The sequence below is a fragment of the Patagioenas fasciata genome, chromosome W (genome assembly GCF_037038585.1).
Source record: "Patagioenas fasciata isolate bPatFas1 chromosome W, bPatFas1.hap1, whole genome shotgun sequence".
In the NCBI taxonomy this organism is placed as follows: domain Eukaryota; kingdom Metazoa; phylum Chordata; class Aves; order Columbiformes; family Columbidae; genus Patagioenas; species Patagioenas fasciata.
Window position 1 is genome coordinate 1,762,786 of NC_092559.1, and position 23,343 is coordinate 1,786,128.

Genomic DNA, 23,343 nt, shown 5'->3' on the forward strand with positions numbered 1-23,343 from the left:
GCGGTTCGTCGCTAAGCGGCAGCGCTAGCAATTAATCCAGAGCTTAATTAGAGCTGAAGAAGCCACACAAATGAAGATGAATCGATGGATTTTATTAGGAAAAATCATCAAACTGAATAAATGGATGCAGATTTTTATTTCGTAAGACAGTGTTATATTCACGGACCGATCGCCCGGCCTCTGCGATCGTTCTCAGCCGGGCCACCACATCAGTGCATGGGGTATTTTCGTTACTCATCTGCCTAATTAGTGCGTCGGCAGAAACGAAGAAATGTGCGTTGTAATAGATTTGAAGCCAACGATGCGAACTCCACGGACAAAACGCAACGGGCTTCAGCTAGAGCTGAACTTTCAGGAGGTAACAAGAAGTTATACACGAAATAAATAGTTGCTCCGGAAGACCACAGATTTCAATACGATACAAAGCAGACGTAGCAAAAATAGATGAAAAAAAGAAGCATTCTTTGTAAAAACATATGTGTGTTGGTCTTTTTTTTGTTGTACATATACTTACATATACAAGTTGCAAATGGCGTAGGTTGCCCGATGGATTTGGAGCCCCGTCGGACAGCGCTTTACCACAGTTTCGATACGCGGCCTTTTTCCCCACATGGCTATTTCTCTACCTCTTTAGACAATCAGCCTTCCCAAATGGTTTTTATCTAGCACGCAAACATCATTTTAAAACGGGGGGGGTGTTTATTCGACGCAGGGAGTGCACTGAGGAGCTTTTGGTATTAAAACATTGCGCGAGAAACCAATTTAGAAACAGAACCTTGAAAAAAGTAATGAATAAACCACCAAAAAGGTTGGTAAATCACCTTGGAGTCCATCACAGAAAACCCCTCAAGGATCTGCATAGATTACTCCGGATCCTGCCTTTACGTGGTATAATTACACGACGGAGCTTTGTTGTTCAGAGCTATTAAGGGATTGATATAATTTGCAAGCTTTCCAAGGATCATTTATCCTGATTACGGGACGATGAAAACGCTGCCGATTCTCCATGTGAACATGGCGCTGCTCCTCAAAACTCAGCCAAAGAAAGAGGGAGATGTGGACACGGGCATTTTAAACATCGGACAAAACGAAAAGCTCATCAGCTTATTCAATTTATCTTAAGCGTCTCTTTTTTCGCTCGTTTTTCGGATAACGGCGACGTCACGGAAAACGCAGCCTGACAACAGCCGGATCGTGAGAAGACGGATTATTAAAAGCAGGAAGAAATCTATGGTTCATCATCAAACGCTAAAATATTCGTGGAATTCTTTAGTGTGGGGTCTAAGCTAGAAACGCCGTGTTGTAATTTAAGTTAATTTTGGAGAGCGCTCTCATTCCTGTGACCGATGTTATGATAGGGAGAGATTACGGCGGGTGAAAAACGAGGGGAAATAAGCCAACAAAATGAGGCAGAATAAATTACAGGACTCAAAGCTCATGATTTGAATTGGTCTGAAAAAGGGATCCCTGCAGAGTTAGAAGATACAGCCTGAGGAGCGCGATCTTGCCATCAGTGAACCTTCGATTCGGGCCAGTCGTACACGTCCGGCATGAAGGATTCGTATTCGTAGGTCCAAACCTTGGAGCGAATGTAACGGTTCTTGTCTGCAGGCTCGGGGTAATGGAAAGCCATGTTGTTTGCGTATAAAAACTCCATCACCTGAAAAGTTAAAACCAGTGGGCAAGTTTGTGCCTTTCGATGTTTAGGGTGGATAAAGACAAATGGTAAAGTGTTTTTACCATTCCTGAATGTCTTATGAGGGAGCGGACAACTTAATCCCGTTCATCAAAACACGGTAATTTGGGTCCGTCGCCAACCAGAAGCAGCCAATAAACACGTGGTTTTTATCGGCGTCACTTATCAAAGGCATAAAGAACAGGGTGTTTCGCACCCAAGGTTTTTACCGTGCAATTCAGCGAGTTAATGGACGCGTCAAACGCTTTAGGAGAGTTCGCTTTTATGGTTCGCACTCACCTTAACGGCAATATAAATAGAAACTTCCCTGATATTCGACAGCGGAGGGTAAAGTCTGCCTTGGGCGAGTTCTTCATCCGTCAACTGCTCTGCCAAGGCCTGAGGTTGAAAAACAACCAGGTTCTAGCGGTTGAATTCCAAACGAGATCGATAAGACGCTAAAAAACATGTTGGTAGTATCATAGCGCTCTGAAAGCACTCGAATAACGCAGCTCAGCATTCTCGAAGATGTGTGATATCGGCAAATTGATGAAGATAAAACACTAGTTTTTTGGAGGATGAACTACCCGTAACCATGAAAATGAGATGAATATAAGATTAATGTGTGTTTGCCCAGTTGATTTGGTTGTATTTCCATGTGGTGGGTCCTCCCGCTCCGGAACAGAAAAGCAGGAGAGGATGCGACCACGACCACACCATCATCCCCAAACCCAGCAATGGGCGGGAGGAGGTGGCGACGGACGTATCGCAACATTTCCTATTCAGTTTCTAAATGAAATTTGCAATGGAAGCTGCTATTTTGCACCCAAAATCTATTTGGTTTTCACCGAGGGGCGATAAAACCAACGGGAAACCCCAACGCTTCGGCCCATCGTGCCGCAGCGTGTTCTGCTGCCACGCTTACCTTAGCGGCCTCTAGGAAAACCTTATCGCTAATGTGTCGCACGCTGCTGAGGATCACGGCCAGAGCCACACCTGCAATACAATTAGCACCAATTAGGGCCAAATACGCAGCCGAGATGCTGCGAGTCACCTAAAGTGTTATTTTTGTCTAGGTCAGGCTTTGGCTACCAAAGGTCGGACCTCGTGGTCCCTTAAATCTGTGATTCTGACGTCTATTTTCTCCCTCTTCCCCTAAAATATGTAGGAGAACCCAAAATGCAGCACTTTCAAAACCTTTAATATGAAACACTGTTGTTTTAGTGAGCTCGCTGTGTGCATGTCACATCCATCCTTATATTCCTTCATTTATTCTGATTTGAGTTCTCGGCTTTAAATGTTGGGAAGGCCTCTTCACGCTGCTCCGCTAACCGTTCCTAATATAGCGACGGAACCCAAAAGGTGCGAATAGCCTGAGATTCAAGATTTAAAGATCATTCTATTTATTACCTGGAAATATATAAGCATTGTTTCCTTGGCCTGGTTTGAAGGTCCGTCCGTCCGGCAGAGTCACCAGCTCGAAGGGGCTGCCACTGGCAAACAAGCAACGGCCCTAAGGATCCAAAGAAATCAAGTATTTGTGTGTTAAACCATGATTAAAAGCATCAATCGACCACAAGCCCCACCACCATAGGGACTGTATGAAGGGTCTATTTACCCTTCTTGTGAAAAAGGGGTTTAATCAGTATGAAATATTCAAATAAACGGAGAATTTGGAGCGTCAAATAAACCCTCAACCAAAGCTCAAGGACCAAAAGACAACACAACCAAAGGCCACGCGATACCCAACGGCGCTAAAGCATCGTCGGGGTTTTACAGGTGCCATCTAGTGGAAAAATAATAAGGAATAAAAGATAAGTGATAATATTTTAGTTTCCTTACTGACTTCCTAAGATTCTTTTAGCCTAAGGTTTTCTATCGGTCAGGATTAGGCTGTTCCTAAGGCCTGGAGACACATGGGGCTGATAAACTTTATTAGTTAAATAACAAAGTCAAGTCACTGAGGGTTTGCTAAGTAATTAAGGGAAGAACATCATTAATTTTAAAGGGTGAACTATGGGTAAGCTATGTTGCATTATGAAAATACACAGTAGATATGGAGAAAAGCCTGAAGAGCCAGCGACGGTACAGAATTTATTAATAAGGCCTGGAATAAAATTACACCTGTTCATTTACTGTAAAAACAGCGAGAAATAATGAGGCTGGTCTGATAGCGCTGCTGGTCTCCTTCAGTGCCACCATTTTGAGCCCTGAGGTGATTCTGGTCCTGCCATTTTGAGCCCTGAGGTGATTCTGGTGCCACCATTTTGAGCCCTGAAGTGGTTCTGGTGCCACCATTTTGAGCCCTGAGATGATTCTGGTACCCCCAGGGCTGCCATTTTGAGCCCTGAGGTGATTCTGGTGCCCCTGGTGCCGCCATTTTTAGCCCTGAGGTGATTCTGGTCCTGCCATTTTGAGCCCTGAGGTGATTCTGGTGCCGCCATTTTGAGCCCTGAGGTGATTTTGGTACCCCCAGGGCTGCCATTTTGAGCCCTGAGGTGATTCTGGTGCCCCTGGTGCCACCATTTTGAGCCCTGAAGTGATTCTGGTGCTGCCATTTTGAGCCCTGAGGTGATTCTGGTGCCGCCATTTTGAGCCCTGAGGTGATTCTGGTGCCACCATTTTGAGCCCTGAGGTGGTTCTGGTGCCACCATTTTGAGCCCTGAGGTGATTCTGGTGCCACCATTTTGAGCCCTGAGGTGGTTCTGGTGCCACCATTTTGAGCCCTGAGATGATTCTGGTACCCCCAGGGCTGCCATTTTGAGCCCTGAGGTGATTCTGGTGCCCCTGGTGCTGCCATTTTGAGCCCTGAGGTGATTCTGGTGCCGCCATTTTGAGCCCCGAGGTGATTCTGGTGCCGCCATTTTGAGCCCTGAGGTGATTCTGGCGCCACCATTTTGAGCCCTGAGGTGATTCTGGTGCCCCTGGTGCCGCCATTTTGAGCCTTGAAGTGATTCTGGTGCCACCATTTTGAGCCCTGAGGTGATTCTGGTGCCCCTGGTGCCGCCATTTTGAGCCTTGAAGTGATTCTGGTGCCACCATTTTGAGCCCTGAGGTGATTCTGGTGCCCCCAGGGCCACCATTTTGAGCCCTGAGGTGGTTCTGGTTCCGCCATTTTGAGCCCTGAGGTGATTCTGGTGCCGCCATTTTGAGCTGTTCCCTCTCATCCTGCCACTTGTTCCTTGGGAGAAGGGACTCAGCGAAACATCACTCTTTGAAAATCAACACTTCTTTTCAAACCACCTCCATTTCTTTTTGCCAGAAGCCAAGAAACCTCTGCATTATTCTGTCAGCAAGCCCGCGTAATAATAAAATCATTCGAGTTCTTGCGTTCTGCCGCTCGGCAAAGAGTTCTATCGCAAGAGGAGGACGTTTCTAAACGCGACATACCTCTGTGAACGTATACGCTTCCTCTGCTGTGCATTCCGCTTTCACCGTGGGGTTACTCAGCGCAAAGATTATGGGGCGCTCATTAATAGAGGCCATCGCTTTAATTACGTCCTGCGAGAAGAGCCGCCCAGCTCCCGCCACTCCTGAAGCAAAAGTAAAATAGAATCAATATATCACCCCCTCGGGATAGGTGACAGTAGATTCACTTCATGCCACCCTTAAAGACTTGGAATGAAGCATTATTTTATATGATTTTTGGGGATTAATCGGTGTAAAGAACGCTTATCGCTGCTCTGGGTAAGCAAACGGGAACTCCAGGCTCTCCCCATCTTTAGTTGGGTGTTATGGGTATTTCTGACCCCACATAGGTACAAACGCAGATAAAAGGTCACAAATTCACGGTAGTTACTCACCCCAAACCCTTTTATTTTCCAAATAAATCAGAGTTGTACCAAGAAATACCTGTAATCCTACCTGACCTCTGTTATAAATCAATATGGCAGTGGTTTAATAGGTATGATATATCTCCTTCCAGATTCTGCCAGGAAAAGCCAACTGCAAATTTAATCAAGCAAACGATGGCAACGCAGAAACAAAAATAACCTTACTTACCGATGATAGCCGAAGGCCGAAGTACATTCACCGCCTCCACAAATGTCTTTGGTATCTGCTCTGGAGCCGGATGCGTAAATGGTTCTTGATTGGAATCGACCTTTTGTTCTCGGCCCTGTGGATAAAAAGGCGATTATTTATGTGATGGGGACACAGAAAGCAGCGTAATGTGGTCATTTCAAGGCACAATGCGGCCCTACCTGAACCAGTAAACCGTATTTGTCGAACATCCAGATTCTCCTGTAGGCTTCCTCAGCGGAAACTCCGCTTTCCACCATCGCCATAACGATGAGGTTCGCGATTCCCAGGGCGGCCTTGGGGATAAAAGGACTTTTGGTTTCGAACGAGTCACAAAAGAGGTTTGTTAGCTGGTTATGAACCCCACAAAAATCATTTAACCACTTTGTGTTTCTCTCCCCGATGCATTTAATGCCTTGTGTTAATGTATTTCGGCAACGTTCTGCCACGGAATTCAGGCTGTGAATGTCCAGAAATCCTATAGAATCAGAATATTTCCAGTTTAATGTCTTGCTGTTCTAGGGTTTTAAGCAAACCCACCTCTCCTGCTCCAAGGAACAGCACTTTCTGCTCCGCAAGTGGTTTTCCCGTGGCTTTCTGTGCTGCCAACAGTCCCGCCAAGGCCACTGACGCCGTCCCTGGAAAAACAGAACGGATCAGCAAATTTGCTGACAACACCAAGTTGGGAGGGAGCGTGGAGCTGCTGAAGGCAGGAGGGCTCTGCAGAGGGATCTGGATTCCAATGGGATGAAGTTCACCAAGGCCAAGTGGTGGGTCCTGCACTTTGGCCCAAGAACCCTCTGCAGCGCTCCAGGCTGGCACAGAGTGGCTGGAGAGCAGTCAGGCAGAAAGGGACCTGGGGGACCTTGGCACGTTATGGTTTTACACACGTTTTTCGCATATATATGAAGGATCACAGAATCCCAGAATGCCAGGGGTTGGAAGGGACCTGGAAAGCTCATCCAGTGCAATCCCCCCATGGAGCAGGAACACCCAGCTGAGGTTCCACAGGAAGGGGTCCAGGCGGGTTTGAATGTCTGCAGAGAAGGAGACTCCACAACCTCCCTGGGCAGCCTGGGCCAGGCTCTGACACCCTCACCCCCAACAAGTTCCTTCTCATATTTAAGTGGAACCTTTTGTGTTCCAGTTTGTACCCATTACCCCTTGTCCTGTCACTGGTTGTCACCCAGAAGAGCCTGGCTCCATCCTCCTGACACTCCCCCTTTCCATATTGATCCCCATGAATGAGGTCACCCCTCAGTCTCCTCTTGTCCAGCTCCAGAGCCCCAGCTCCCTCAGCCTTTCCTCACCCGGGAGATGCTCCACTCCCTTCAGCATCTTGGTGGCTGCGCTGGACTCTCTCCAGCAGTTCCCTGTCCTCCTGGAACTGAGGGGCCACAACTGGACACAAGATTCCAGGTGTGGTCTCCCCAGGGCAGAGCAGAGGGGCAGGAGAACCTCTCTGACCTACTGACCACCCCCTTCTAACCCACCCCAGGTACCATTGGCCTTCCTGGCCACAAGGGCCCAGTGCTGGCTCATGCTCACCCTGCTGGCCCCAGGACCCCCAGCTCCCTTTTCACTGCTCTCCAACAGCTCATTCCCCAACTTACACTGGAACCTGGGGTTGTTCCTGCCCACATTCAAGACTCTACACTTGCCCTTGTTCTATTCCATTCCATTTTTCCCACCCAACTCTCCAGCCTGCCCAGGTCTCTGGATGGCAGCACAGCCTCTGCCGTGTCAGATATAAAGGACATACCTTGAATATCGTCGTTGAAGGTACAATATTTCTCCCTGTATTTTCTTAAAAACCGGAAAGCGTTGTGGTTTCCGAAGTCTTCAAATTGGATGAGCGTGTTCTGGCCGTACCTACGCAACGGGGCAAATATTCCCATCACCAAAGACGTAAAGAAACACAACCCTTTTAAAATAAACCCTGCACGTTTGGAAAGAGGACGCCCTCAGGCCTTTCCCTGCTTCAAACAGCTCCATTCTGTGAATATTTAACTATAAGCACGTTCCAGGTCATGGAAAATCACTACAGAGCCACGTCTTTTGACTTCTAGTCTTACCCTTATTTCTTAAATGATTATTTCAAGGCCGATGTGTTATTTATTCTTTACCTCCCAGCAGTTTTTGCCATAATTCCATGTAGAATATTCAGTGTTGTACCTGTCTGTAATGGCTTCCATAAATTCATCAATCAGGTCATCGTAGACCTGCGAGCGATCCCTTTTTTGGTACAGGCCCATGTAAAACGGATCTTTTAGGAGCGTCTGAAAGAGAAGAAAACGAAGATCGCTCGATACGCTAAGAGGAGTTCACCGTAACACCTTTGCAACAGTTTCTTAAAGCCAAGTCGGCCTATTTCACAGCGTTCCAGCGTTTAAATGACTCCCAAACACAGCATTCCGCTGACAAATTAACCGGTTTTCGATCCCGAACTCACGGTGTTATCCGTTCCGACGTCGATGCAGACGGGCAGGCATTTATCTGGATGAATTCCCGCACAGGCCGTATACAAACACAGTTTTCCCACCGGAATTCCCATCCCATACACGCCGAGGTCTCCAAGACCCAATATTCTTTCTCCATCGGTGACGACGACGGCCTGAAAACAAAAGGTAGGGTTATACATTTATAAACTTCAGAGCGATATCAATTGTGGGTTCTTTCCAGGTAAAAAATCAGGTACGTTTATACAGTCAAATAATAATTAACAGTTTATACAGCCAAATAATAGATTACAAGGAATATTTTACTCGAAGCAATAATGCTGAATGTTAAAGTCTATTAAGTTGGGTTTAGGATTTCTATTTCTAAATTTAAAATGTCATTAAAAGTTTCAAATCAGCATCACTCACCTCATCTCCCTTTGTGCTTCTCGACCCAACTGGGTCATACAAATTTTAATGGCACGTGTTCATTATTAACTTCATTAGATGCCATAATCAATGCATTATTTAGTATTTACACTTGCGTCAAATACTAACGAAGCTTAAGAAGCTCAACTGAGATTAAATACGACGATTAAAAAGATATTAAACAGTGGTACCTTGACGTCGTTCTCCGGCCAGTTGTTCACAATTGACCTTATATGGCCTCTGTCTGAGATCGAAATAAATAATCCTCTGAAAGAAAGAAACCAAGAAATATTTTATAGGTGACGATTAGAAACTTCAGTTTTCTTCATTAAACTGAACATCAAAGAGCAAACGCCCCCCTGGAAGGGTATGAGAAAGGAACACAATCCTAAGCCTGGCTTAGTGTGCTTGGCTCCCAAGGAACAAAGACCAGGATGAGAAGAAATGGCCTCAAGTTGCTCCAGGAGAGGTTGAGGTTGGAAATTTGGGATAATTCCTTCCCCAAAGGGCTGTTGGGCATTGGAACAGGCTGCCCAGGGCAGTGCTGGAGTCACCATCCCTGGAGAGGTTGAAAATAAACACACACGAGGTTCTCAGCGATGTGGTTTAGCGTTGGGTTATGGTTGGACTCCATCTTGAGAGTCTTTTCCAACCAGAACGATTCTGTGGTTCCATGGTTTAGTGGTGTTGGGTCTTTTCCAACCAAAACAATTCTACATGGTGCTTAGGGCCATGGTTGTGTTGGGTTAATGGTTGGATTTGATGATCTTGAGGGTCTTTTCTAACCTAAACGATTCTATGTGGTGCTTAGGGTCATGGTTGTGTTGGGTTAATGGTTGGATTTGATGATCTTGAGGGTCTTTTCTAACCTAAACGATTCTATGTGGTGCTTAGGGAGACGGTTGTGTTGGGTTAATGGTTGGATTTGATGATCTTAAAGGTCTTTTCCACCCTAAACGATTCTATGTGGTGCTTAGGCCCATGGTTGTGTTGGGTTAATGGTTGGATTCGATGATCTTAAAGGTCTTTTCCAACCAAAACGATTCTATGTGGTGCTTAGGGCCATGGTTGTGTTGGGTTAATGGTTGGATTTGATGATCTTGAGGGTCTTTTCTAACCTAAACGATTCTATGTGGTACTTAGGGTCATGGTTGTGTTGGGTTAATGGTTGGATTCGATGATCTTGAGGGTCTTTTCCACCCTAAACGATTCTATGTGGTGCTTAGGGCCATGGTTGTGTTGGGTTAATGGTTGGATTTGATGATCTTAAAGGTCTTTTCCAACCTAAACGATTCTATGTGGTGCTTAGGGTCATGGTTGTGTTGGGTTAATGGTCGGATTCGATGATCTTAAAGATCTTTTCCAACCTAAACGATTCTATGTGGTGCTTAGGGCCATGGTTGTGTTGGGTTAATGGTTGGATTTGATGATCTTAAAGGTCTTTTCCACCCTAAACGATTCTATGTGGTGCTTAGGCCCATGGTTGTGTTGGGTTAATGGTTGGATTTGATGATCTTGAGGGTCTTTTCTAACCTAAACGATTCTATGTGGTGCTTAGGGCCATGGTTGTGTTGGGTTAATGGTTGGATTTGATGATCTTAAAGGTCTTTTCCACCCTAAACGATTCTATGTGGTGCTTAGGCCCATGGTTGTGTTGGGTTAATGGTTGGATTCGATGATCTTAAAGGTCTTTTCCAACCTAAACGATTCTATGTGGTGCTTAGGGTCATGGTTGTGTTGGGTTAATGGTTGGATTTGATGAGCTTGAGGGTCTTTTCCAACCTAAACGATTCTATGTGGTGCTTAGGCCCATGGTTGTGTTGGGTTAATGGTTGGATTCGATGATCTTAAAGGTCTTTTCCAACCTAAACGATTCTATGTGGTGCTTAGGGTCATGGTTGTGTTGGGTTAATGGTTGGATTCAATGATCTTAAAGGTCTTTTCCAACCAAAACGATTCTATGTGGTGCTTAGGGCCATAGTTGTGTTGGGTTAATGGTTGGATTTGATGATCTTAATGGTCTTTTCCACCCTTAACGATTCTCTGATTGACTGCAGAGCATCCCAAGAATCTCTCCAGCCCTGGGACCCTTTGTCATCAGCAGGAACACGTCGGTCGTGGCTTTGATTGTGCTGGGACCGCGTTTAAGCTGAGCTTCCTCCAGCAAATCCGCCATAGGGGTTTGTGCGTGCTCGTGTTCCTTCCCCAAATTGGCACAACTATTGTGTAACCGAATCCACATGAAAATAAAACATTTACAAGCAAAAAAAAAGAAGCGATAAGCAAGATATATATGTTATGCTTACTTTGGTCTCCTGAAGATGTGTCCATACTGGGAGCAGGCCAGGCCTACGGTTGGTGTGTATACAATCGGCATTAACCGCTCAATATCGTCTTGTAATACCCTATAGAACAATTTTTCATTCCTTTCTTGGATTCCCATGATGTAGATATACCTGAAATCAAGAAAAACCAACAAAAAACCCCCAATTTAGTTCACGTTTATGCTTATTTAAAACAAAAAGCACTGGTTATGACACACCACGCATGCTTAATGCATCAACAGGCATTGCGATAATGCGATATAATAAAGATAACGCATGGATTTATTGCGGGATGTGCTTGGGAGTCTCGTTACTGTTAAAAACAATGATCAGCGGAAAAATTTGTCATCCAAAAGAAGTCAGGTCCCGATAACCTTAAAATTCACCCAGTAATAATACAAATTAACTCCTTTTGAAGGACTTCGGTGTGTAAGTTAAAGCCGCATTTTTCTAATTTACCTATGAATATATCATCAATTCATGCTCAGCTTTGCTGACCTGATAAAATACTCAAAATCCTTTCACGAAATCAAGAAACAACAAAATTAATTGATATTAAAAAATTACACCTCGCAAGACTCCAAATTCTAACCCTGTAATTCCCTCCTAATGGGATCAATATGCACGATTGATGAAACCTCCAACTACAAACGCCAACGAGGGCATAAAAACCTCGGTTGATCATCCTCGTGTTATAATTTAACACAATTTCCATTTACTTTTCCAAGGGGTCCGTCATTTTGGCCAAATTCTTATGGAAGCGTAAGGCCTGGATGTCTTGCGTCTCTATTTTAGGAGGTAGGAGCCCTTGTAAGCCAAGCATCTGCCGTTCGTGTAACGTGAAGGCCATGCCCTGCCAACGAGAGAGAAATAATTAGCGTTTCTAATTAGAATCTATTTGTATTTGCTATTTCTGACCAGCCGCTGCGTCCTCTTCTCATGGCAGGTGCCCCATCATAAAAAATAATACATATATTTATATATAAGATACAAAAGGTTGACCTTTATATCAACCTTTATCATTAAATATAGAATTAAAACAGACATTATTATATATTTTCACTTCTGTTTGAAGAGACTTTCCCATGTATTTGTATCACGCTCATCATAATAAATCTCAAGTTTGGAGGCTCTGCTTCATATAAATCAGCGTATTTGACTGGTTTTGAACTAATAAAATTACTCCTTTGGAAAAAATATCATTAAAGAGATTAATGATTCGTATAGAATGTTTCTCTTTGCTTATTTAAATCATTTTTAATATTGTTTCCATTACGCAGCCATCCAGCTGCTCTTCCATATTAACTCCCCATCTTTATTTAGTTGATTCCCATTTTTCCAGTCTACAGACAACCTGGGTTTTCAGAGCTACAAGAACATGAACCACAGTGGATTTTCAAGTGGTATTAAGTTGTAATACTGTAATAATTTCAATTTAAGTCACTTTTTGGTGTCCTTTGACCCGCAGTACAAGGTGTCCTTTCTCTTAGCGTTACCCACCGACTTTCACTGCAATTAATTTCCTTAATCCTCTTTACAGCTCAGAAAAACCAGGTGTACTCTCAAAGGCGGACGGAAGAGAAAACCCAGCGCGCTTCAAAGGCCGCAAATGAATTCGTTCAGACACACGGAGACATTAATTGCAACCAGAAATTAAAAAATAAGGTGAGTAAAACAAAGCGTTGACAGGTTTAGTTAAGACGAGCTCAAACGGAATCATCGCATCGGAGGCTTTTAATCCACAGTTTTTACTGGCGCTGAGAGCTCGGTTTGGTCCGAACCGAACTCTGCTACGCAAAGCAAGTGGTTTAGGGAAGATATAATCACAGAATCCCAGGATGTCAGGGGTTGAAGGGAGCTGGAAAGCTCATCCAGTGCAATCCCCCCATGGAGCAGGAACACCCAGCTGAGGTTCCACAGGAAGGGGTCCAGGCGGGTTTGAATGTCTGCAGAGAAGGAGACTCCACAACCCCCCTGGGCAGCCTGGGCCAGGCTCTGACACCCTCACCAGGAAGAAGTTTCTTCTCATATTTAAGTGGAACCTCTTGTGTTCCAGTTTGAACCCATTACCCCTTGTCCTGTCATTGGTTGTCACCCAGAAGAGCCTGGCTCCATCCTCCTGACACTCCCCCTTTCCATATTGATCCCCATGAATGAGTCACCCCTCAGTGTTCTCTTGTCCAGCTCCAGAGCCCCAGCTCCCTCAGCCTTTCCTCACCCGGGAGATGCTCCACTCCCTTCAGCATCTTGGTGGCTGCGCTGGACTCTCTGCAGCAGTTCCCTGTCCTTCTGGAACTGAGGGGCCACAACTGGACACAAGATTCCAGGTGTGGTCTCCCCAGGGCAGAGCAGAGGGGCAGGAGAACCTCTCTGACCTACTGACCACCCCCTTCTAACCCACCCCAGGTACCATTGGCCTTCCTGGCCACAAGGGCCCAGTGCTGGCTCATGCTCACCCTGCTGGCCCCAGGACCCCCAGCTCCCTTTTCACTGCTCTCCAACAGCTCATTCCCCAACTTACACTGGAACCTGGGGTTGTTCCTGCCCACATTCAAGACTCTACACTTAATGTCCAAATCGTTGATGAATATATTGAACAATAGCGGCCCCAGCACTGCCCCCTGAGGCACTGCACTGGATCCAGGCCTCAACTGGACTCTGCCCCATTGACCACGACTCTCTGGCTTCTTCCCTTCAGCCAGTTCCCACTCCACCTCACTCCCCGCTCATCCAGACCGCACTCCCTCAGTTCAGCTGTGAGGATGCTGTGGGACACTGTGCCAAATGCCTCACTCAAGTCAAGGTAGACCACGTCCACCGCTCTGCCATCATCCATCCATCTCGTTATGCCCTCATAAAAGTCAATGCCGTTGGTCAAGCAAATTGTTCTCATAGAACTTCTAATCGTTGTTATATTCAGCAGCAAATCGCAGGCTTTGATCCTAAGCATAAAGTCAATTTGATGGTGGATTTTGAGCTGCTTCGTCTCTCGACTCCGCTTCTTCCTGTTAAACCCCAAAGTTCACTATTGCACAACACGTCTCCGCCGCAGATTAATAAAGCTCACTCATATAAATCAAAGCTGTATTTGTTCTCTCAACCAGAGACGTTTCTCAGTATAGAATTTGGAAATCTCTGATTTCTCCCCTCCTTCATTTTTTAAATTCAATTTCATATCTTTATTATTCCCAAAACAGAATCATATATATACCGGAGGGTTTGGATGATTCAATCTGTTATTCAACCTTTCAAGATCTCTACAAGCAAAACCACCACCGGTTCTTTTACCACCTCCGGATGTGTGGAACCACCTATAAATCAGTACAAAAACCCAAAACCGGACTTAACTAATCCAGTTCAACGAGGCGCAATATTACCCGCTACCTTTGGCACTTATGGCACCTTTTCAGCGAGGCGATAAAAGCCGGTTACAGATTAAACAGTCCCGTCTTTCCAAATCTAATTCCCTTTCAAAGCGCGCAGATCTTTCGAAATTCAATGTAAATCTTCGATTTCTAGCACTTTCCAGGATCTTTCTTGATGAGCAATTGATGGGATTTCAAGCTCTATCCTATTGATTTTGTCCAACTCGCTTGAGCTTTGGGTTGGTTTTATTTTCGTTGCGTTTTTAATCTGAATCAGAAGTAGTCAGAGAAGTCGCGTCCATCTTCATTAATAGAACAATTAAACGATTTAATCTCGCAGCGTTTCTAAGTATTCAGGAAGGTGTAGATGACAATAAATTGGGCTGAAGAAGCTCAGAATGATATGGATAAAACTGTGATTTATGGTCTATATAAGCTGGGATGGTTCTCTGGGATTAAACCGCCGCTTGTGACCCCGCCAATGAATTAAATGGATCGTGAATTCCTGCACACAAGTGCCCAAGTATATGCATATATAGAAATATTTCTGTATATGTGTGTTTAATCCTAAAGAAGCTAAAAATTTGGGGGGTAAAGGGGAATGATAGTAAAGAATGAACTAATCAAAGAGTATTGAGGGATTGAGTAATAGAAAAGGGGGTAACGGAACTAATTGTAGAAAATAAGATGTAGAAAAGTCGTCAGCTAAAATACAGACAGCGCCACAAATTATTCAGAGCAACTCATTTTCTGCAAGCACAAAGAAACTAAACCTATGAATTATGTCCCAGGGTGAAGATCAAGACTATTCACGGTCGAAGGGTCAGGGATCATCTAGGAGAAGAAATCCTGTCCTTGGGTGAGAAGCTGCAGCATTATCGCTACATAAATAACATTTTAATTGCCGGCGCTAAGCAAATCAGATCGTCCAAAGAGCATCCGAAACGCCCAACGAGCTCCAAATGCTGTCAGCAGAATAAAAGGTCCTGGAGCCAATGAAATGTAACTCGAATCCCTGTAGGAATCAAACATGGTGGAAGACAGTAAACACGCGCGGGTGCCAGCCATGCAGTTACAGTGTGTCCTGCGATTGTTTGGCTGCGACATCAAGGGCGTTACCGATATAGCCCGTGACCTTTTTCCGAGCCGCCCTGACAATAAACTGAGTTTCAAGCGTAAAAACCTCAACCAACCCATGTAGGTGTAGTACAGACCTGAAGAAGACAGGTAAGGATTAAAATATATATATTTTATATATATATATCGCACTGTGAGCAAGGAGAACACAAAGGGTAAAGCACTTTGCACCATTTATTGGGTTTGTTGCGCAACCGGCACCTGGAAAAAGCTTCCAGGGTTTGAAATAATTTTAATTGGCATGGCCAAGTTGTTCAGAGCCCCAAAAAGTCTCGAGATGCTCTGATAAATCACACCAATCTATTTCTTTCCTCCATGAGAATCCCCATTTGATTTTCGCAGGCGGGCTCTAACATTCCCAGCTCGCTCTTTATATTCACAACTTGCGCATTGAGGCATCGTGCAAGAAATGTGACTATAGATCTATATTTTCCTCGTCTTTTCAGGACACTCGGGAATCATTTTTTGCCAAAAAAACCACATTGGAGTCAAACATTTAAGAAAAAAAAGGATCAAGTTATGCAAGTCCAGCTCTCATAGCTCAGGAAATATTGTTAGAGGCAGCTCAATTTGTCACCTCTCTTGGTCACTTTAGCCAGCTCAGCTCAAATATCAAAAGGCCTCGTCTTGTTTCTTATGAGGTTTAGTTTACGCGTTAATTGTTTCGATATTTCTAAAGGGATAAAAATTGGGGAAACAGCACTTTTGTGATGGGAAAGAATACAAAATGTACTTTCCTAAGAGAAGTTCCAACGCATGGAATGAATATAATGTTTATTTACCAGCTAAGCTTCATTCAAGGCTTATTTTTAGATGCTCTCTGCCCGACTCTCTGCATGGGGATGTTTTTTTATTGATATGGCTCAGGCCCAATTCACAGCCACAGACTGAGCGGCGAACTTTTATCACTAAGCAAGCCTGAATTCACAATTAACCATTGCAAGCTATGAAATTAAGGCTTTTCATCCTCTAAAGCTTGACTTGGATTCCGCCAGCCCCAAAACGATGCCGGTGAGCAGCAAGAATTCTTCATTTGATAGAAAGAAGCGGTCGGGTGGTGGAAATCGCTGTGAATTACACAGAATCACACAGAATTGATTGGGTTGGAAAAGAGCTCAGAGATCAAGTCCAAGCCTTGGTCCAACTCAAGTCCATTGACCAGATCATGGCACTAAGTGCCATGGCCAATCTCAGTTTATAAACCTCCAGGGATGGTGAGTCCAGCACCTCCCTGGGCAGCCATTCCAATGCCTGACCGCTCTCTCTGTGACAAATATACAGCCTAATTTCCTAATCTCCAGCCTAAATTTCCCCTGGCAGAGTTGAAGGCCATGCCCCCATTAAGTAAGGGCGCTACGAACCTTGTTCGTCCGCGGGTTGAGCATCAGCGGTTTGCCTTTCTCTTTGGTGTGTGTGCCGCGCCGCGCCATCGCGCAGGGACCGGCGGCTGCTCGCAGGCGAGAAAACATCGCTGCTTCCTTTCCTATCGCCCCTGGGAAAAGGAAGAGAGAAGAATTCAGAGTCACGTTGCTCTTTGGTTTTCAAGATGGTGGCTAAGACGCTCGTGATGGTGATAACAACCCAAAATTGCCTTGTAGGGAATAAAAGAGAAGGTTTTGACAATGGGGAGTAATTCCACAGTGAATTCCACCAGCAAATATTAATGTGGTGACCTGTGCGACTGGCACCAGCGCAAATACCGGGGAGGACATGATGACCTGGGCATGAAAATTGCAGCCAAGATGCTCCAGTAGCCTCTGGGCAATGAAACCTTGTGGCCTGGGCAAGAGAAAGCAAAGAAACTCCGGTTATTATAACATTCAAACTACAGTAGAACAGGATGTAGAATGAAAACCCAGAAGCTGTGTTTCTTTGTTTTGTGGTTAAGAACATTAATTTACTGCGTGGAGACATGAGGGATGGAAACCTTGCCAGCGCTCCAAACAAATGTTGCTTCTAACACGATAATTCCAGCTTAAACCAGCCAACAGTGGCCTAAACCCAACCAGAACTAAGGGCAGCTGAAAATCAGGATGGGAAAAGCAAGTGGTTTTAATTCTGGGTTTGATATCGTTAGGCGATCGTGAATCCATCTCTATACATACATGTGAGGTTAAAAATGATGCGTAATTAGCGGAGGAGGAAAAATCAGCCCGTATCCCATTAGTTAAGGTGGGTTTTGTCGTGAGCAAAAATACCTTAAACGAGGTATCCAAAAGTAGGCCGAGCACCACCACACCTTCTCTACTTCTAATGAAATTCAAATTACTTCCTCGCAACTAATGAGCATTTCATCTGCAGCCCAGATTTCTCCTCGTTTAATCGATTAACTCTCTAATCAACGAGAGAAAAAGACTGAAGCGCCAAGAGCTGCGTGGTGACAAGAACGAGCCACCCACCCAAACCCTTTGGATTTAAGGCCTCGAGAAGGAGGTTTTTAAGGAGATTAAAGGGTTGGGTGACGCCGCTTGGCGTTTTTAAGTGGTTTACGGTGGGGTTTGTAGAGGTCAGAATGGAGCCGGTGGTGCTTTAAGCAGAAGAAAAAGGAATTAGGAAGAAAGCAGAGGAATTGAAAGAGGAATAAAATTCCTGCTACAAAACGTCAGCACAACCAGAATAAGGAATTATGTTCTTCTCATAGTGCTTGACAACATTAAGGACTAAACAAGCCACCAAACTGCTAATTTTTGGCTAATTACCACGTCCACGCTGTGTTGCGATTTAAGTGAATTAAGTTCTCCAGCCCAGGAGACAACGGGTGGCGTCTGTGCCTTATCAGGAGGCATCTGGCCAGGTCAAACTCATCACCAATGTGCACAAACGCCCTTATCTAGGAGCAAACGTTTCGCTGCCGCAATTCTGGATCCGGGAAAACGGAAAAAGCCGCTCGGAAGGGAAATTTCACCCAGGATATCGCTCAGAGTTGGGACGCTGATTAAAGCGAGGTCTGTTTGTGGATTATACCTTAATTCTAAGCAGCATCTGTCATCAGCAACTTGCGCTTGATGACTCTGCAGCCTTGAAATATATGTCACTGAAATCCTATGTAAATAAACAGCTTTTGTAGTGGTGCTTAAAGACATTATTTTCTCTACTGTAGCCACATCAATCTATCCAGTAATACTATCCCAATTGTGGTGTAGATGCACCACTGCGCTCTATTCTCTAATTAACTTTTAATAACGAGACAAGCCTTGCCTAGCCAAGTATGACACAAAGCAGGCACACGCGAGCTGGCTTCATCACTTCAGGAATGATAAAGCAGGTTAGAATTATTACATTAGCTCGAAACGTCTCTCCCCACGAGACTTTGGCTTCGAGAAAGCGACGTTTCCCTGCGCTCCGTGCTTTGCCGATCAAGGGGATAATTCCGTTTTATATCAGGAGCATCCCTGTGCAAACTCATTTTAAATGATGTTTCTAACGTACCTTGAGATCTGTTATAAGGAACAAAATGCTTGGTAATGGTAAGCGGGTCATATTGAAACTGCTTTTCTTCCCTTTTATTCTGAGGGAACTGATTCAACAAGGAGAAAAGTCGCTTGGAAAGTTCTTAAGTGAATAAGTTCACAACTTGAGGGTTGAAATATTCCACTCCCAGTTGTAAAGGTGAATGCATCTACATACACAGGACAAAAGCCTTTCCTGCAGAATCCTCGGAAAGATGAGGAAATAAACAGAAAGCCGCTTTATTCGAGAGAATTGTAACCACCTGTATTAGAGTTATTACAAAATCCAGATTGTTTCGGATATAAGAGAGAAATGAGGATGTTCCAACACGCTTACAAAAGGGAGAATCCTCAGCCATAAGCACGAGCTGCTGGCTTATTCAGAATTAATCACCTTTAGCGACATATAAACCTGTCAACCCCCTATAAACCTCACTAAAGGTTGGACTCCTAAAAACTTCCTGCTTAAATCCCAGAAGAATCTGAAAAACTACGTAGACATAACAAGTTACCAGCTCCTCCCGTTGCGATAAAGGTGCTGCCACCAGGAGTAAGGACGAACGTTGAATGAGCACAGACTGAAATACGCCGCACGACCACGCGTTTTGGCGGCTTCTTTCTTAGTTTACGGATCAAACCACCTTTAAATCTTGTCTGCATTCACGCTGCTAACACAGAAGTTTCATCCTGGGAAGGGAACGCACGTTTGCTCTTCAAATAAACGCTGAGTAAATTTCTATAGAGCAAACAGCATTCACACCCAGATTACTTGCAGTTTCAAATCTCTTGGTGTATATATATATATATATAATTTCTCTTCGCTGTTCACTAACTTGTTGGAATGAAGAACACAAAGATAATTAACAACCAGCTCGGCCGCAAGAGCATCCTGTTTTATCAACCCCTTTATCCAAACTGCCGTATGTTTTGTTCTCCAAGTATTTAAAGATTTGGGCCACAACATAACACACCAGGGCCCATTTACCGGACCCTCGACAACAGCATTTCCAACAGCAGCTTCTTCGAACAAGCCGCAAAACCCGAGGACCACGGGTCTCAAATAAATATCAACTACAAATACCAGGCGGCGTTTCCCCTTCGGCCGCTGCACCGGCAGCTCTGGCGCTTGGCAACTTTTGATTTTATAGGTTTTAAGGCCATGAGAGTTCGGCGTTGAGGAGCTGGGGATGTGGGGACTCGGGTTTGTCCTCTGAGGGTGGTGGTGGAATTTGTCACCCATTTTGACAGTTGGTAAACACAGAGCGGGTAAAGCGACTCACGGCCTGTTTCTCCCAAAGCGAAACAACAGCCCTTGGTGCTTCCCACCTGCCGGGCCCAGGGCAGCGGGTCCCGGTGTCCCCCTGGGGGGGTTCCCCGCAACAGGCCGAACCCCAAAAAACGGGGTTTGGGGGGGTGGGAAAGGGCGAGTTGCTGCTTTGGTGTGACCTCAATGGGCGGCAGGGGACACGGAGCTCCCTCCATCCTCCGGCTCCTCGCTCCCCGCGGCCCCTCCCGGCGGGACCGGGCCGCCCCACGGCCGGGCCCGCCCGGTCCTGCCCCCCGCAAGGGCCGGGGCACCGAGAGAACGGGGGCACCGAAAAAACGGGGGCGCCGAGAGACCGGGAAAACCGAGAGAACGGGGTCTCCTCACGCAGGGCCCGGGGAGGGGGGAGACGTTTCAAAGGCTCTGGAGAAAACGCCCCCGGGATACGCGTGTGGGAAGAGAAACCTTCCCTACGCCACTGCAATTTTAAAATGGTTACCAGAGCGGGATCTACCTCCTCCTGCAGCTGTTGCCCTCTGAGTGATGCTGGCCGAGGAGCTGTTTCTATTGTGCAACAGCGGCTTCCATCCGCCGGAGCTCCGTCCGCCTCAGAACCCAACACTGAATGGAGCAAACAAGGAGGCACCAGGGAGGGACACCCCGGAGGGCGGGGAGTTCCCCGTGACTGACAAGACAGCGCAGCCAATGAGGAGGAGGATTCCCACCGGTCCAAAGCGGCGCTCAGCCAATGAGATTTCCTTCCCGCGGCTCCCCGTCCTGACAGAGGGGACAGATGGCCAATCAGCGAGGAGCGGGCGGGGCTTGGGGGTTGTGTGAGGGAATGGCGGTTGTTCGGGGACGGGGACCCTGTGGGGACAGGGACAGCGAGGAAAGGCCGTTGTCCTCCATATAGCGCATTTACCTTTAATACTGGGGGCCCTCCCAATAAAACAAACAGTAAAATCAATAATATGAACACATCTTGTCAAAAATCCTGTTTCCAAAGTACAAGATAATGGACTTTCTGATGCTTAAGAGCTTTTCCAAAGCAAGGCTGTGACACCAATCAATTGAATCCGCTATTTGTCCTGGGAAAACTACGCTAAAATTCTAAATTATTCACAGAACATTGCTCTTTTTACAGAGCTATTCTAAAGTGATTCTCCTTTGAACTCAACCTTTATTTGCTGAATGTTTCAAGCCTCAAGTTGTGAACTTGCTCCGCTTAAGAACTTTACATCCAACCTTGTTGGATTGGTCACCTCAGAAAAAGAGGGAATCATAATCTGAAATAAACCCTTATTTTTCATAATAACTTAGGGCTATTTGTCCTAACACCCGTCTCACCTTAACTGAAATTATACTTAATTGAAATAATACTTAATTGAAATTATACATACAGCGTTTGGAAACGAAAGGTTCGATGGTTTGAAATGCAACCGCTCATCTCACCTGAGACTTTGTCCTTCTCTTCAGCCCAAACTATTATATCCGCTTATCCAAAATGATAAAGCTGTTAATTCTCTTCCGGCACCTAACGAGATATAAATCATTAGATATATAGAGAAGCGTCGCTCCGGAGTTGCTATAGGAACTGATTTGGAGGCGTATGGCGAAGTGCACGTTCTGCACTTGATATTCTGCATTTTCAACTCAGCCTTGCTGTAAACCCCTGACATTTAAGTCTGGCTGAAGATCTTGCCCAACTTAACGAATAAACAACGCCTTGCCGCAATATAAACTTCCCCGGGAGAGAATAATTGTCTCGAAACCTGTGTCGTAATACGAATAACCTTCCCCCCAGGGAATGGGATTTGCTGCAGGATCTGAAGCAATTTTTATAACGAGGGAGAGATTTCATTTCTCGTCAGCATCTTGTGCATCGGCGTTTTTCTCCCAACAGCCCGTTGGTAGTGGTTAAATTCTCTCCTAAATCTGGACTTTGGTCCCGATCGGAATATTTCAAGTGGTAGGTTGGTGTGGGGAGGAGCTCTGGATCGTGGTTTGCGTCTTAACGAATCTTAATCTTCTGCAGGTGGGTGGCAGCATCATGGAGTGAGGTTGTGATACGGGTCAGCCTTCTACCTGATACCCCAACCCAGACCTGATACCCCAAACTGGAGCTGATACCCCAACCCGCACCTGATACCCCAACCTGGACCTGATAACCCAGCCCGGACCTGATACCCCAAACTGGAGCTGATACCCCAACCCGCACCTGATAACCCAACCCGGACCTGATAACCAAACCCGGACCTGATAACCCAACCCAGACCTGATACCCCAACCTGGACCTGATAACCCAACCCGCACCTGATAACTCAACCTGGACCTGATACCCCAACTTGGACCCGATAACCCAACCCGGACCTGATACCTCAACCTGCACCTGATAACTCAACCTGGACCTGATAACCCAACCTGGACCTGATAACCCAACCTGGACCTCATAATCCAACCTGGACCTCATACCCCAACCTGCACCTCATAACCCAAACTGGACCTGATACCCCAACATGGACCTGATAAACCAACCTGGACCTGATGACCCAAACTGGACCTGATAACCCAACCTGGACCTGATACCCCAACCTGGACCTGGTAAACCCAACCTGGTCCTGATACCCCAACCTGGACCTCATAACCCAAGCTGGACCTGGTGACCCAGCCTGGACCTGATAAACCAACCTGGACCTGATACCCCAGCATGGACCTGATAAACCAACCTGGACCTGGTAAACCCAACCTGGACCTGATACCCCAACCTGGACCTCATAACCCAAGCTGGACCTGGTGACCCAGCCTGGACCTGATAAACCAACCTGGACCTGATAACCCAGCATGGACCTGAAAACCCAACTGGACCTGATAAACCAACCTGGACCTGGTAACCCAAACTGGACCTGATAACCCAACCCAGACCTGATAACCCAACCCAGACCTGATACCCCAACCTGGACCTCATAACCCAAACTGGACCTGATAGCCCAAACTGGACCTGATGACCCAAACTGGACCTGATAGCCCAAACTGGACCTGATACCCCAACATGGACCTGATAGCCCAAACTCGACCTGATACCCCAACATGGACCTGATAAACCAAACCTGGACCTGATAACCCAAACTGGACCTGATAGCCCAAACTGGACCTCATAACCCAAACTGGACCTGGTAAACCCAACCTGGACCTGATAATCCAACCTGGACCTGATAACCCAACCTGGACCTGATAATCCAACC

General features: G+C 45.8%; 1 protein-coding gene across 3 annotated transcripts; it reads right to left on the bottom strand.

Annotated features, from left to right (window-relative positions):
* Nucleotides 1–71: 71 nt before the first annotated feature.
* On the bottom strand, nucleotides 72–21,635 carry LOC136114630 (NAD-dependent malic enzyme, mitochondrial-like). Of its 3 annotated transcripts, none has more exons than XM_071801652.1 (16): nucleotides 21,554–21,635; nucleotides 16,750–16,880; nucleotides 11,606–11,739; nucleotides 10,869–11,018; nucleotides 8,754–8,829; nucleotides 8,148–8,309; nucleotides 7,871–7,974; nucleotides 7,458–7,567; nucleotides 6,236–6,333; nucleotides 5,878–5,991; nucleotides 5,678–5,792; nucleotides 5,066–5,208; nucleotides 3,086–3,188; nucleotides 2,601–2,671; nucleotides 1,976–2,074; nucleotides 72–1,660 (listed from the first exon to the last, which is right to left on the bottom strand). In XM_071801652.1, the coding sequence occupies exons 2-16, from the start codon at nucleotides 16,855–16,857 to the stop codon at nucleotides 1,511–1,513; spliced, it is 1,737 nt and encodes a 578-aa protein (XP_071657753.1). In that variant the 5' UTR covers nucleotides 16,858–16,880; nucleotides 21,554–21,635; the 3' UTR covers nucleotides 72–1,510. The 3 variants fall into 3 exon arrangements, with proteins under 3 accessions (XP_071657753.1, XP_065716115.1, XP_065716116.1); XM_065860043.2 differs by lacking the exon at nucleotides 21,554–21,635 and adding an exon at nucleotides 20,616–20,764; XM_065860044.2 differs by lacking the exon at nucleotides 21,554–21,635 and adding an exon at nucleotides 20,601–20,742.
* Nucleotides 21,636–23,343: the final 1,708 nt, after the last annotated feature.